A 15,786-nucleotide genomic window follows, 5' to 3' on the forward strand; every position below is an offset into this window, starting at 1 on the left:
GGTCTGTTTTTTTTTTTTTTTTAAGGAGGCTGTTGTTTCTGTGACCTTTCCCTGAGGATCTCTGTGGAGAAGGGAAAGACACTCCTGCTGGAGCTTCTCCCCAACATGGGCCTTGGAATTGGAGTGATACCCTGCCCCTCCACACTCTCATTTCTTCCCTTGGGATTCTCCTTGCTGTGACCACCTTAAGTACCTCCCAGCATTAGCCTCTGCATTCCTCACAATTTGCTGGTGTCAGAAGTATGCGTGCTTGCTGTTTAAGCTGTTTTTACTTGGCTTTTGCTCTCTGTAACAGTTTTATATCAACTGTTTTGATTCTAAATGCAGTATCAGTGAAACTCTGTGGCCCAAAAACAAAATCCCAAGTCATATTTCTGTGTTCAGCACTCATATCTAGCATTGATAAGAGGGAAGAGGCAAGACAGTGCAGGGCTTTGTGCAGCGTAAGGCAGGGCTCTGCTCTGCAGTCTTCTCCGGGCCTACAGCTGTCAGGACTGCTCCCTGAGGCACACAGAGGCCTCCTGAAAGTGGGGGACAGCCAACTGCTGCACTGCAAGCCTCTTCTTCCACCATCTCCACTCTGCAAAATCGTCTCCTCTCCCTCCACTAGGAAACACGCCTAGGTAACGCTGTTTTCGCATGCTGTGACTTTTATACAGATGCTTAGTCATCCTAACCATAATTTGAAAATAAAAGCAGAACAGCTTAAAATAACTAGGAAAAAGTTTTCAGTTTTATTTGATATGTTCCTTTTAAGATAGACTTTTTTTCTAAATTGAATAGCTAGGGATACTGTAAAAAGAATTGCCTTGAAAAACCCGGGGTGGGGGGAGCGGTGTAGATAAATTTTTATTTGACAAGCTAGATTCTACACTTCCTAATGTATGTCTTGTTTCTATGAATTCCCACAATTTACTGTGTATTAAACAGTGATACCAGTTCATTACAGCTTTCTCGGAACTTGTAGGGTGAGATTCTGTGTGTGTTTATGGAAAGACTGTTCAATTTGTAACTTAGAAGTTTCTCTCTGGCTTAACTTGTATGTATTCAGGCATCACTAAAGCTACTTCTTTTAAATTAGTTCCTTAAATCAAGTCCTTCCAAACACGCCAGTCTTTTCTTAAAGTAAATTGTTACTAGTAACATAAAAAAAAATGTCAAGGAATCTCCTATCATTGCTCTGAGTGAGATTTCCTTTGAACAAGGCATAATATATCTTTGTTAGCTCGAGTGATACCCTGCCCCTGTGTACTCTCATTTCTCTGTGTGAGGTTTTTAAATAGGAAATGGCCTAGCATTCATCATAAGTTAGGTTTATTAACTAAACAAAATAATTGCTAGCTGGGTGTCGTGGTGCACGCCTTTAAGCAGGTGGATTTTGAAGCCTGTGAGTTTGAAGCCAACCTGGTCTACAAATCCAGTCCAGGACACAGAGAAACCCTGTCTCAAGAAAAAAATCATAAATTCAGAATTCACCGACAAGCAGAATCACTACAGCTTAGTGCCAAGTAATGTCTTTTCTCACCTCCCTCCTTAAGATCTCACCCTGGTCCCACCCTGTAGTTCAGGGTGTCCTAGAACTCCTGTGCAACCTGCCTGGCCCCAAGCCTGCTGACCCTCTTGCCTCAGCCCCTTGGAATTACAGACATGGCCACCACACTCAACTTCACTTCTGATTTCCTTCTTATTGGATTGTGAAGTGGGTGTTTAGTAAGGCTAACAGTGTCCTTGCTGAACTGTGGGCACTGGATTCTAGAGCTGCCGCTAATAAACTCTAATTCTTTCCTCCCTACAGTGCTCCAGCTGAGACTGCAGCAAAGGAGGACAAGAGAACAGCTAGTGGACCAGGGCATCATGCCACGTAAGGCCACGTCCCTGTTGTCACTCGTGACTGGGGCAGGGTGGGCATTCTGAGGAGGGCTTATCCTACCTACTCTGTTCAGTTACTGCAGTCTCCGTGCAGGTTTATTAGCACGGCCTACTCAGGAGAACCCTTAGAATTCATTTTAGAAACAAATGCAGCTTTAAAAATGGGTTTCAATTTTACACTAATGAAGAATGCCTATAAAATACTGTGAAGATTTATTGTGAACTTTAATGTCTGTTTGAGCTTTAAAATGGTTGAATTGATAACTCTGCTGGCACATCTTAGATTAAACCTGTAAGAGTAATGTGATACAATTAACTCAGGACCTTATTCTACTTAAACTTAACTCAAGGTCATTTTCCTTGGTACCAGGCTATGGTCTACACATGTCTAAGGTTTGAAACTGACAGGATGCTGTTTACAATTAGTGCAATATGTCTGGCCTGAGTACAGTTGTTTCCTTCAAGAGATTCATAACAGTGATTTTAGAATATTTATTTAAACTGTTTTTCTTTATCTTTAACCACCAGCTTTGGAAGCTTTAGAGGGGAGAATGGTTGTTTTCTATAGACCATAGGGTTAGTTATTATTATTTATCTATTAGCTATTGTTTAGAAACTGGCTTTTCAAAGCGTTAATTTATTCTACCTTAAAACCCTGGAAGTTATAGAACAAGCACGGCTTCCCAGTTCTCTAACTCATTGTTGGCCCAGAAATCATTTTTCAGTTAATGAAGATACAGAAAACTCTTTCTCAGATTTTCCTCCCCTCCTTAGTGAAACTTTTATAGACTTCTTACCTATCAGTCATCTAAATACCTTAAATCCGGCTGTGGTCGTCCAGAGCCACTTTGGTTATCTGCCAGGTTTCTCCACTGCCACAGTCTTCCCCCCAAACGATTAGTCAAGAGCATCAGATAATGGTGCTGAGGCAGCACAGCTAGGTCCGCCCTGGTGGCTGTGGGAGCTGCCTGCCTCCCATCTCCTGACCGAGGTCCATGGTTCTTGCACGCCTGTTGGTACAAGGCAGAGGTGGAAATACACAAATCAAGAGTTTCCAAAGATGACAGGCTGAGATGGAGACACCATTTCCCTCATTCTAAAATGGAATATGATGACTGATCAAAGGACCGTCTTTTGTGTGCTGTACTGTGGTGTGGTAGAAAGAACCCTTTAAGTTCAGAGTACTAGATTTCAATGCCACTTTGACCACCATTTAGCTGTATGACCTCAGGGGCTCTCACACTCTGAGCAGCTATACTGGAGTCCATGCATGCTTTTCAGGTTGGTTTATTAGGGAGACCAGCAGTGCTCCTAACTGTGCTCCACCGCAGAGCCCAGCCAGTTGGGAGCTCTGAGTAAGTGGCACCTCAGATCTAGGAGACATGAGTGTTGCATCTCCCCATGCTCAAGTTCCAAGGCCCCATGGGCTTTGTCTAGCAGCATGTATGGGCACTGAGAACAGAGACCTGGGACAGCCCCTGGGCCATGGCATGGTCTGACCTGGCATTTACAGTCATATAGCAACTCTTTTGAGATGGTTACTTGATTTATTTCAGTTGGGTAACACTGAAGGCTTCACGTCTGGAGGGGTCTCTTACAGGAACTGGTAAATAAATACCAGCACAAATATGACCTGATAGGGTTAGCAGAGTGTCAAGTGTGAGCTCCTTGTGGAAGTGTGGAAACCATTTGTTTTCTTCCTGACAGCTTTGAAGAGTCCAGCAGCATTCCATGAGCAGATAAAAAGCCTGGAGCGAGCCAGAGTAAGCAATTTCACTTTAAAAATCTTTACTTCTCTGCTGTATCTTAAGCACTAGTGCTCCTAACTATATCATCACAGGATATACATGCTATCTCCAAAATGCATGATCTAGATAGCATGTGTTCTGACATAGCTTGGTTTGTAGGCTTACAGAAAATGCCTATCCTGAACAACAATTCAGTTTTGTTCTTTTGAAATCAGAAGCTCCTCCAGAAGAGATGGCGCAGTCAGTAAAGTGTTTGACACAGGGCTGAGTTTAATCCCCAGCACCCATATAAAGCAAGGCTAGGCCTGGCAGGTAAGAAGGTATCTGGTGCCTGCTGGCTAGCCAACTTGGTGAGCTCCAGTATCAGAAAGAAACCCGTGTGTGTGTGTGTACGTGCACACGCTCACACATGTACATGCATTACTCACACACACAGCACCAGCATTGCCCACTACATGTACACACTCACACATGTACATGCATTCTCTCTCTTTCTCACATACACACACACACACACATACACACACACACACACACACACACACACACACACACACACACACACTCACACACACACGTAAAAAACAGAACAGTAACTAGTTTTTTTTTGTTTTCAGGACTGTGCTGACTAGCTTTTTATCACCTTGACTCACGCTAGGACTACCTGAAAAGAGATCAGTTGAGAAAATGCCCCTGTCAAACTGCAAGCCTATAGGCATTTTCTTAGCTGATGACTGATATAGGAGAGGCCAGCTCATTGTGGGCAGGGCCACTCCTGAGCTGATGGGCCTGGATTTTATAAGAAAGTAGTCTAGGGCAAGACCAGAGTCTTTAACAGACAGACTGAGCCCTGGAGAGGGCAAGGATGTCATATGCTTCTGATTTCCCTGTGGGTCTGTGTCAGTGTTCACTTGCCTAAGGGTTGAATTCACAGCTAAATAAAGAAGATGGTACATACAACTGTGTTCTTGAATCTGGTTCCTTTGTGGTCACACACCACATGGGTGCCACATGCACAGTCATTCTTTCTGTTTTGCCTGGGGTGATGGGTTCTCATGTGCAGTAAGAAAATAAGAACATTATAAAAGTTGCTTAAGACTGTCCTCAGAGTGCAATAATGAGCTCCTAGAGCTGAGCTTGAGAGCTGAGAGCTGTGCTCGAGAGCTGAGTCTACTTCTAGAGCTGTGCTCGAGAGCTGAGTCTACTTCTAGAGCTGTGCTCAAGAGCTGAGTCTACTTCTAGAGCTGAGCTCGAGAGCTGAGTCTACTTCTAGAGCTGAGCTCGAGAGCTGAGTCTACTTCTAGAGAATGCACCTGGGAATATGGACTCAGATAAAATATAGCATTAATATTCTTAAGAATTCTAATATCAGCGGGTGTGGTGCCGCACACCTTTAATTCCAGCACTCAGGAGGCAAAGGCAGGAGGATCACTGTGAGTTTGAGGCCAGCCTGGTCTACAAAGTGAGACCAGGATAGCCAAGGCTACACAGAGAAACCCTGTCTTGAAAAACAAAACAAAACAAAACAAAAAGGAATTCTAATATCTAAATAATTTCTACTTTTTTAAAGTATTGGCTTTATATAAAGAGATTAAATCTTTTTTTTCCTTTTTTTTTTATTAATTTATTCTTGTTACATCTCAATGGCTACCCCATCCCTTGTATCCTCCCATTCTTCCCTCCCTCCCATTTTCCCTTTATTCCCCTCCCCTATGACTGTTCCTGAGAGGGATTACCTCCCCCTGTATATGCTCATAGGGTATCAAATCTCTTCTTGGTAACCTGCTGTCCTTCCTCTGAGTGCCACCAGGTCTCCTCCTCCAGGGGACGTGGTCAAAGGTGAGGCACCAGAGTACGTGAGAAAGTCATATCCCACTCTCCACTCTACTGTGGAGAGTGTTCTGTCCATTGGCTAGATCTGGGTAGGGGTTTAAGGTTTACCGCCTGTATTGTCCTTGGCTGGTGCCTTAGTTTGAGTGGGACCCCTGGGCCCAAATCTGCCTATCATAATGTTCTACTTGTAGGTTTCTAGGACCCTCTGGATCCTTCTACTTTGCTATTCTCCCATGCTTAAGAGATTAAATCTTATGTTTACTTTAAATTCATCTTCAATTTTTGAGCTTTTCTCAGTTTACTATAAAAGTCGTAAAGTAGTTATTTATACTAATATGCTTCAAACCCCTGTATGGTTTTAAAGCTATATCATGTATAGCTGAGAGTTCTCCCAAGTACTAATTTTCTAGTCATTCTCTCAAAGACACAACAAAAAGAGTATACAATTAATTTCTTTAAAAAATCTAAAACTACAAAGCCGGGCTTGGTGCCCCACACCTTTAATCCCAGCACTCAGGAGGCAGAGGCAGGCAGATCCCTGGGAGTTCGAGGCCAGCCTGGACTACAAAGTGAGTCCAGGACAGCCAAGACTACACAGAGAAACCCTGTCTCAAAAACAAAAACAAAAATCTAAAACTACAATACTTTCTTTTAAAGACCGAAAACTTTCTGAAGCACAAGATCCGGAGCCGCCCAGACCGCTCTGAGCTGGTCAGGATGCACATATTGGAAGGTAAGCGGCTGTTCCTGCCGGCTTGGCGACATTTCCTTAAGAAGAAAACTGAGATGTCCATGCTTTTTGTTCATTCCCCTTTCAACAACTTCTTACCCGACAAGCTAGCATCCTCCACCTTAGATAGCACAATGAACTGAAGCTCTGCGTTGGCCACGTGGAGAGCATTTAACCTGAAGGCAGTCACTTGAAACCTGCTGCTTCTACCAGCTGCTGCCTGAGCTGGGGACATCCCCAGAGGCGCAGTTCTTCAGGAGGCCAGCAATAGATGGCTGTGTTAGAGCTGTCATCCACTGGCTGCCTTCCTGCAGCGGGTGCTTCAGGAGCAGAGACAAACAGAGCAACCAGGCAGCTCTGACTGAGAAAGAACACAGGCTCTAAAGACCTGCTGAGCACCATACATACTGCATTCCACAAACCTAAAGCTGTGTGCTCCTCTGTGTGTCCTCCTTGGTCCTGACTTGTGGACCTGTGGCCTCAGCTGTCCTCTAAACTGAAAACTTAGCAGAGATGCAGTGTTAAGGTGGAGCACTGCAGCTGTCAGGGATCAGTGACTTCAGCAAGCTCTCCACCAAGGAACACAGCAAAGAACAGCAGTGCATGTGTGCGCGTGTGTGTGTACACAGTGCTGTCTATATGTGCCTTCTGATTCTAGAAAATGTCCTTAACAGAAGTAAAGTAAAAAGAAATACATCCACTGAAAATTTTATTTTATAAAAAAGAAAGAAAGGCCAAGGGGCTGGAGAGATGGCTCAGCAATTAAGAGCATGTGGCAGAGGACACTGTGTGGTTGCAGTCCTCCTGCCAAGCAGCTCACAGCCTCCTGTAATTCCAGATCCAGGGATCCCATGCCCTCTCCTAGCCTCCGGACACCATGCACACATGCAGGCAAACACTCATACACATATTTTCTTCTAAATATGAGTGTATATTGAAACGTGAATTCTCAAATTGAGATCTGAAGAATGAAAAAGACTATCTCATCTCTAATTTTTGAATTACCTTAACACTACTCCCAGCCACATTTTGACATTAACCTAATTTGATTGAATTGGGTAGTTGGCAAGTGAGAATCTAAATTATTATCTGAAGTTCAATAGCAAAAATTGAGCCCCGGCTTCATGGTGTCAAGGAGGAAGTGAGACAGACAGAAGAAGTGCAGCGGCCTGCCAGGCTCTGCTTACTACCCTGGCACAGTTCTCTTTGCAAATGTATTGCTACTGCCACTTGGATGGTGACATCTCTTAAGGGAGAAGGAAGAGGGCTGTCCTGATTTGAGCTTCACAGAAGCACTGAAAACTGAATGTGACTGGAGGAGCCTGGTCTCCTGTGTGTGGTGTTCCAATGCAGTTCTGTGTGCTTTGTCTCTTGAGAGCTCAGAATCAGCTCAGGATTTGAGCCCATAGCGCCCATTTATGTTTAAACCAACATTAACTTAGCTCAGGAGAATGGGAGGGCGTGTTAGTGAGTGACCACCAGCTCCAGAACTCACAGGATGGAGCGAGAGAGTTGGGAGAGCTGCAGCGGCTTCATGTCTGTTGTAGCAGCTCATGAGCTGTTGCCTCTACGCTCTGTTATCTCTGTAAAGTGGGGGTTTTGTTCCAATAAGCTCAAGTTATTAATTTTAATAACTGATCCTGAGATATACCTGAATCAATCCAAGAATATGAATCAGCTCCTCCCACTGAAGAAAATAAACTTCTGTTCTAAGACTTAGTGCCTCCTCCCTTTCTAGAAACTGTCTTTCCAGTGAAGCTAAGTGAGAGCCATACACTTTCAGAGCCCTGGGCCACATGGGCCTTTATTCTGTGTCTCCCTGACAGCTTATACTAAACGTATTCTAAAGCAATCTACCCTCCTGCTGTAGGCACATGGCAGCAGGTCCCGGTTCCAGCTTCAGGTCTGGCAGTTCACCCAGGGCCCTGCGTTGCATAGACAGGGAGCTGCCCCACTCTGGGAGGCAGAGCCTGCTGAGCACTCCCAGCAGTCATTCCCTCCAGAAGTTAGCCCACTTCATGTAGTTTAGTTGAGTTACTTAGCATGATAGACACCATGGTTAAGGCTACGCTTCCTCTTTCAGAAACATTTGCAGAGCCATCTCTTCAGGCCACACAGATGAAGCTGAAGAGAGCTCGGCTGGCCGATGACCTAAACGAGAAGATTGCTCAAAGGCCTGGTCCCATGGAGCTGGTGGAGAAGAACATCCTTCCTGTGGACTCGAGTGTCAAGGAAGCGATCATAGGCAAGAGCGCCACTTTCTGTCTTCCACGAGATTCTGATGAAACAGTTGATTTAAGATGCTGTTTTCTGAGCTAGTTAGAAGCTGATGGTCATCTAGTGGTTCGTGCTGAGATTGTTCAGTTACGGATTAGAAGATGGCCTCTGCTGGCGGCCAGCGTAGACTCCGTTCTATGTCAGAGTGACTTCTCGTGTCATTATCGTATTTTCTAAGATAAGTTACTATATTGGACCATTTTGTTTCTATTCTTTCATATTGTTAGACGCTTTGTTATGTCTGTCTAGAAAAGATAATTAGCTGCACAGACAAGGAGAATGGCCCGTGGCACTTGAAGGGAAGCGGATCTGGCTGCCTCACGCTGCTCTTAAACGTGGCTTCTGCTGCTCATCCTGTTCTTGGTACCCGAGCCTAAGCCTGCGCGTGTGCAGCACACTCGGAAGCACCGAGGACCGCCATGTCACTGTTGCATCTTTTATATGTAACATAGTTTCAGGATTTCGGTTTAAATGAGTGATGAGATTCATTCAGTACAGTTTTTTGTTTGTTTGTTCTGTTTTAGTTTTTAAACTGAGAAACCAGTTAGTATAGCTCTCATACTCCTGAGGACTTCCTACCCCAAATCAGTGTGAATTTAAAGCATAGGCAGTTTGTAGTCACAAAATTTTTAAATGGTCAACTCTTATCCCAAACATCTGGGAAGATGGCCCCCAGAGGTGAGGTGTGAGTGCAATTGAGTGTGCTGTTCTCTGAAGTGGAGACCGACATGCAGATCCCCAGGAACACTCCCACTCTGCTTCCTGCATTTAACATCTGGGTTCCACATGAAGCTCTTAAATACTACTCTGTTCAGAGGAGCCTCTCTCTTTGTTTTTGCCCAGATGCTTAAATTTTGAAGAGGAGGGTGTGTATCCTGCACCTTTAATTGCCCCCTTGCTGTGATATTCTCCAGTGTCATTAAGAACTACCTCCCTCCATGCACCCAGGGCTGCAGAGCAGGGCTGCTGTTCTGGCCTCTTGGCTAGCATGTACAGAGCCCTGGGCTCCACTCCCAGCACCACAAAGAACGAAACCAACAGCAGAGCACTCCAGCCTTCTGGTCTTCCTACAGCTGGTGCTGAATCCAAAGGTTTGATCTGATGAAGAGCATCAAACCCCAAAGAGTACATGGCAGACAGCAGTGTGGCTCCCCTGGGAAGAGCCCAGCTTTAAACCGGCTCCTTGAACTCTCCTTTTTTGGTTAGCTTTTGGGGTTCCAAAGCCAAGTTACCCATGGTTCTCTCTGCAGGCGTGGTGAAAGAGGACTATCCCCAAACTCATGGCGAGTTCTCATTTGATGAAGATAGCAGTGATGCTTTGTCTCCAGACCAGCCAGCGAGCCAGGAGTCTCAGGGCTCAGCTGCATCCCCCAGTGAGCCAAAAGTCAGTGCCTCGCCACCTCCTGTGACTACAAACACTCCGGCCCAGGTAAGCCCTTCCTAACATTCTTACAGATGTGCCTAGACAATATTTTTACCAGGAGAAAAATTTCGAAGTATTGATACTTCCTGCCTGCGAGCCAAACATTGTAAAATTTCACAGCTGGTTCTCACTCAGTAGTGTTCTCTCTCTCTCTCTCTCTCTCTCTCTCTCTCTCTCTCTCTCTCTCTCTCTCTCTCTTTCTCTCTCTCTCTCTCTCTCCCCTAAGGTAGTGTATTTTTTTAAAAGTCTTCCACCTTAGTCAGGATGTTATTGCTGTGAAGAGACGCCATGACCACAGCAACTCTTATAAAGGAAAACATTTTACTGGGGCTGGCTTACAGTGTCAGAGCTTTAGTCCACTGTCATGGTGGGAGGCATGGCGGCATGCAGGCAGACATGGTGCTGGAGAGGGAGCTGAGAGTTCTACATCTTGATTTTCAGGCAACAGGGAACGTCTGCTACACTAGGCATGGCTGGAGCACCTGACACCTCAGAGCCCACCCCCTAGGGACACACCTCTTCCAACAAGGCCACACCTCCTAATACTGCCACTTTCTATGAGCCTATAGGGGCCATTTTTATTCAAGCCACCACATCTTCTTAGAAACAACATAACATAACATAACATAACATAACATAACATAACATAACATAACATAACATAACCATACCTGTGGTCAAATATATTCACACAGTCTTGCACCAGGTATCCACGGCCTCTTCACCTAGAGACACTGAGGTGCCATACCCTTTGACGCATCCTCCATTCCTACTCTTTAGGTAGCTCATTAAAAATGGGATCAGACAATGTGTGTCTTTTTGTGGCTGATGTACTGCACTTAGTACAACATCCAGGGTTGCAGCTATGTTGTGGCTGGGCCGTGCAGAGAAACCATGTCTTGAAAACAGAAAACATTGTGTAGTAGAACTGACCTGATAGAGCTCATCTCAGCTAAGCAGTCCATGCCATTGGTTACTGAGCCATTTCCTCGTTTTCACTTCTGTATTTACATAAGGTGCCGTTGTCTTCACGCGTGTCTTCTGATTATATTTTTTGACATTTACCTAATTATTTCTTTGGCTTAATGGCTAGTTATTGAAGTGGGCCTTGGTGCAAGGGTAGTCTGAGTTGACAGGAATGTGAGAACTTCAGAGAATGAAAATGCATGTTCTCGATCACAATGTCTTGTGAACACATTCCTTTTAGGAATATGTCTTGAAGCATTATTTCTTCATTACACTCATCACTGTATTCCAAGATATATATTCTGCTTGTTTGTTGTCTTTAATGAGAATCAAGAATTTTTGACTATCAAGGGCAGACCACCTAGAGTGGGGGGCCGGCAGCTCTGTGGAGGTAGTAGAAAATTTAGTGTGTGTATGAAGGACAGACAGCCTGATGTGTGCATGTGTGGAGGGTAGATAGCTTAAGTCTGTGTGTGTGCATGCGCACATGCATGTATGCACCCGTTTCTCAAAAAAGGCTGACTTAATGAAGCTCTCTGAATGACTGACTGGAAAATCTATAGATGTTCACACTGTATGGTCCGATCAAAGATGGTATGGGTGGTGACAGTCCAGATCTGCTGTCCAGGTCCACAGAACAGCAGTGCCTGTGGCCCCTAACACTGCTGGAATGTGGCCCGAAGGGCAACTGCGGGTTAAGGAGCAGCACACACTGAGCTCTGAGAAGATGGAGAGGAGAGAAGCCTGCCCCTACTGTGTCCTCATGTACATGTTTTGCCCTGGCTTGAGCTTTAAAAATAGGCCTAAGAAGAATGTCAAGTATGTTAGTAAATAAACTTTAGGAAAAGGTTTTACTCAGCCATTTGGGTTACTTCTCTGCTTCTGTAAGTCAAGCTGTGAGGAGGCAGCTGTTCACATGGCTGTAGCCTTAGTAACAGAATTGTCTCCTCAGCTGTCTCTGGAAACAGCTTCTTGGCTGCGCGGTTGGTCCTCATTACCAGCCTGCCCAGATCTGGACCCAGGTAGGACGCTGAAGCAAGAGTTCTGGTGGAATTGTAAAACACTGTTTTTATTTTGGGTTCCTTAAATTTCTTTCTTCCGTCTCCACCCAAATCCCTTCCAACACCAGGTAAGGGAGAAAGAAGGTTAATGGGGAGAGGGGCCTAGTTCTCCTCAGCTGCTTCCTGCTGTGCAGGCTGTGGGTTCCTTGGGGCACGTCCACTCTTCGTCTCAGGAGATCTCCAACTTCTCCGGACTCCAACGGCACCAGCAGCACCAGCACCAGCAGGGGAAACACTAGCAGCCTTCTTCTTTCTTGGAGCCCCCCAGTCTCCCTCTGGATCTGGCTTTTATCCCCCTCTGACAAAGACCACACCCCCACACGAGGCACTTCACAGCTGACAAGGGTCATGTGCCCTTTCGAGAAGCAACTATCAGCTGTGGACAAACTGGAACAGCCCCATATGCCACACCTGGGATATAAACAAAAACCTGTTTACATATCCACCAACCCATCCACAACACAGGAGTATTCCAGACAGACTTAGCTGAGGAAGGGACACCCAGGGCTATGCTGCCAATGGGATGGGTCCCCCAAATAAATCAAGAGGAAGCCAGGCAAGCTCAGCGTTTGTCTCTTCTGCCACCAGATATGTTCAAGGAGCCTCCTGCTGCCATGCCATCCCCACCATGAGGGACGGTGTCTCAGGGCTGTGAGCCAGAATAACCCATCGTCCCATGGGCTCCTAGGGAGGTGCTGGCCACAGATGTGAGAAACTTAACCAGAGGCTGACGTTACAAACCCTTTGAAGGAAAGTGTAAATGGTAATGCTTCGCAGAGAGTTGGTATAGATTACATGTTGCAGAGCAGTGCACACCAAGCCTCAGCTTGCTCCTGACCTCAGGCATTGGCATCCAAATGCCTTCAGTGTGGCTGCAGCACTGTGTGTACCTACTCCACCAAGACAGTGCCCGTCCCCTGCACCAGCCGCTGGGCCGGTGGCAGAAAACCTGCTTTGGGGAATGCAAACAACCCGTGGCCTGGCAAGCATGGCTCCACTGCACGTTACCTCTCGGGCGGTTTCTAGCCTGTGTGTATCTGTCATAAATTCCGTGTTCGCTGTTTATGTATTTGTAAGTAAGGGTCTGGTAGTCTTACACTTGTGCTCAGGTATCTGCATGGCTGTGGCGGCTGTGCCCCTGACACCTGAGAGCAGGAGCCCTTACATGGCACTGGGAGTAACACTGCCAGCGCTCTGTCCTGTTCTCGTTTTTAAAATTGAGTACAGAGGCAAGCCTTATGTCAGTGAATTCTAGGATTTTTATATCATCTAGAATTGATAACTTTTATTTTGACAATTTTTGAACTTTACTGTATTTGTCTAGGTTTCTTAATTTCTTTTATTGGTTACCTTTCTCATGGCTGTGACCAAATACCTGAACAGAAGCAACTTAAGGAAAAGGGGCTTGTTCTTCCTTATAGTTTGTGAGGATACAGCCCATCATGGCAGGAGAGGCGTGGCAACAGGCAGAGTGGCTCTTCACATTGCATCTGCAGTCTGCAAAACAGTGACTAGAAAGTGGGCTCACCCCAGTGACCCAATTCCTGCAGTAAGTCTCTACCTCTTAAAAGTTACATTAACATCCAAAACACCCCTACACACACTTGGTACTAAGCATTGGAAGCCTGTAGAGGGCATTTTACATTCAAGTGACAGTACTTGATACATACATAAAATCCATTACTGAGGCTGGAGAGATGGCTCAGAGGTTAAGAGCACTGACTGTTCTTCCAGATGTCCTCAGCTCAATTCCCAGCAACCACATGGTGGCTCTCAACCATCTATGATGTGATCTGGTGGGCAGGTGTACATGCAAACAGAACACTGCATACATAATAATAAATAAATAAATCTTTTTTTAAAAATCCATTAATGTTTACCTACCTTACTATAACTACTCTTACATTTCTCTCAAGCGAAAGGACCTTAACATATTGCTCCTCACTAGACATCAAGCAGACAGCTAGATAGTCACTCATTTTATTATAGAACTACAGAATAGATAAGCAAACACACAGCACATATTCACCAACTTAATGAATGAGACACCTTAGGAGATTGGTATGGATCCCCCAAAGGCCTGTGTGGTCAAGGCTGCCAGTTGAGGACACTTGAGTCCATCAGTGGATCAAGCATTCAAAAGTTAATAACCAAGTAGGCTGTTAGAGGAATTGGAGTGTGTGTCATCCCAGGCTCTATTTCCTCCTTTCATCAGCCTGCCTCTGCCTTGCCACTGGCCTAAGCGCAGCATGGGTGCTGAAGCCAAAATTAACACAAAGATCAGGTGAGGTATTTTTCTCAGCTTGAGAACTCATTTTATCCCCAAAGTTCACACATTGCAAATGGAGTGCACTTGTTTTATGCTTAGGCAGCTGATGAGCAATGGGAAACTGTAGAAAATCAGTTTCCACTTGTGGGTCAAGGGGTTCACTTGGTCTCTTACATCTGCAGACACTGTTCTTGGGAATGTCTTGAGCCCTTTAATTAATCATCTCTTATTTTAAGCACCATAAGCATGGACTGGTAGCACTTCTGTGAGTTCTCAAAGAACTTCAAGAAAGAACTCTATTGACCATCAGCTGTGGGAGCTGTTTTTCCATGTCTTTTGCCCCTTCCACTCTCCCCTGCTTCCAAGCTACCACAAGGGAACAAGCTGTCCCTCCATACACAGACGGGCTTGTGCCAAAGTAACAGGACCTGTGAAACCATGAGCTAAGTAAACTTTTTCCCTTAACTAGGTTGATTATCTCCAGCAATTTGTCATAATGATAGCAAGCTAATTAATTCAATAATTATACAAAGAGAAGGGAGTCAGGTTATCATTACAAAAAAAGTCAGTGGACATAGAAAAACACCTTGTGTTCACAGAAGGCTTTTGTTAACACATCACATGTGCTAACCCACAGTGGTGGCGCACACTTAATCTCAGCACTCAGGAAGGCAGAGACAGGCAGATAGCTGAGTTCAAGGCCAGTCTGGTCTATATAGCAAGTCCAGGACAGCCAAGGCTACACAGAGAAACCCTGTCTTGAAACAATAACAACAATACAGTGTTACTAAGGCAACCGTATGCCTGCTTCCAGCTTCCTGCCTTGCTTGAGCTCCTATCCTGACCTTCTTTCAGCAATATGTAATTACAAGCCAAATAAACCCTTCCCTCCCTAAGTTGCTTTTGTCATGGTATTTTATTGCAACAGTGGAACCCTAGGTAAGACAGTACACAAGTGGCCAGTAAGATGTGGTGGCCTCTGGTGTGTGACTACTGTGTTAGATAAACAATGGACATGAAGGTCATCACAGCGTACACAGGGTAAAATAACCACGAAGGAAACATAAATTGAAACCAAGGGTGCTATCACATAACCAGGAAACAAGTTCTGGCAAGTACGTGAAGAAATTAGAATTCTTGTGCATTGTTACTGTGGTAATGTGTAGTTACTACTGTAGGAAATGGTATCTTAAAAATACAATTTTAGCTGGGCATGGTGGCACACACCCTTTAATCCCAGCACTCAGGAGGCAGAAGCAGGTGGATCAATGTGAGTTTGAGGCCAGCCTGGTCTACAAAGTGCATCCAGAACAGCCAAGACTACACAGGGAAACCCTGTCTCAAAAAATAAAAAAATACACAATTTTACTGGGCCAGTGAGATGGCTCAAATGAGTAAAGGCATATTGCCACCAAGTTCGATAACTTTAAGTTTAGTCTCTGTAGAGAAGCTAAGTAAATAATGTGTAAGATAGAACTTAACCAGTGAGCCAGCAGTTCTGTTTCTGATAAACGAGTGGAAAGCAGGAAGTGGTGTCTTGTGGTATGCAAGCAGCCAGGGGATTGCTCTGAGCTCAAGGCCAGCCTTGGCCATAGAGTAAGACCCTGTCT

General features: G+C 45.1%; 1 protein-coding gene across 9 annotated transcripts in view; it reads left to right on the forward strand.

Annotated features, from left to right (window-relative positions):
* MRTFB (myocardin related transcription factor B) overlaps positions 1–15,786 on the forward strand; it is a 147,828-nt gene that overhangs the window by 107,979 nt on the left and 24,063 nt on the right. For all 9 annotated transcript variants that reach the window (XM_084763517.1, XM_084763520.1, XM_084763518.1 and 6 more), the window contains 5 exons: positions 1,796–1,861; positions 3,577–3,632; positions 6,108–6,183; positions 8,264–8,425; positions 9,708–9,886. In XM_084763517.1, the coding sequence (XP_084619643.1) occupies positions 1,796–1,861; positions 3,577–3,632; positions 6,108–6,183; positions 8,264–8,425; positions 9,708–9,886 (539 nt within the window). The remainder of the gene's footprint in view (positions 1–1,795; positions 1,862–3,576; positions 3,633–6,107; positions 6,184–8,263; positions 8,426–9,707; positions 9,887–15,786) is intronic.

The sequence above is a fragment of the Acomys minous genome (genome assembly GCF_964271855.1).
Source record: "Acomys minous genome assembly, chromosome: 16".
Classification (NCBI taxonomy): domain Eukaryota; kingdom Metazoa; phylum Chordata; class Mammalia; order Rodentia; family Muridae; genus Acomys; species Acomys minous.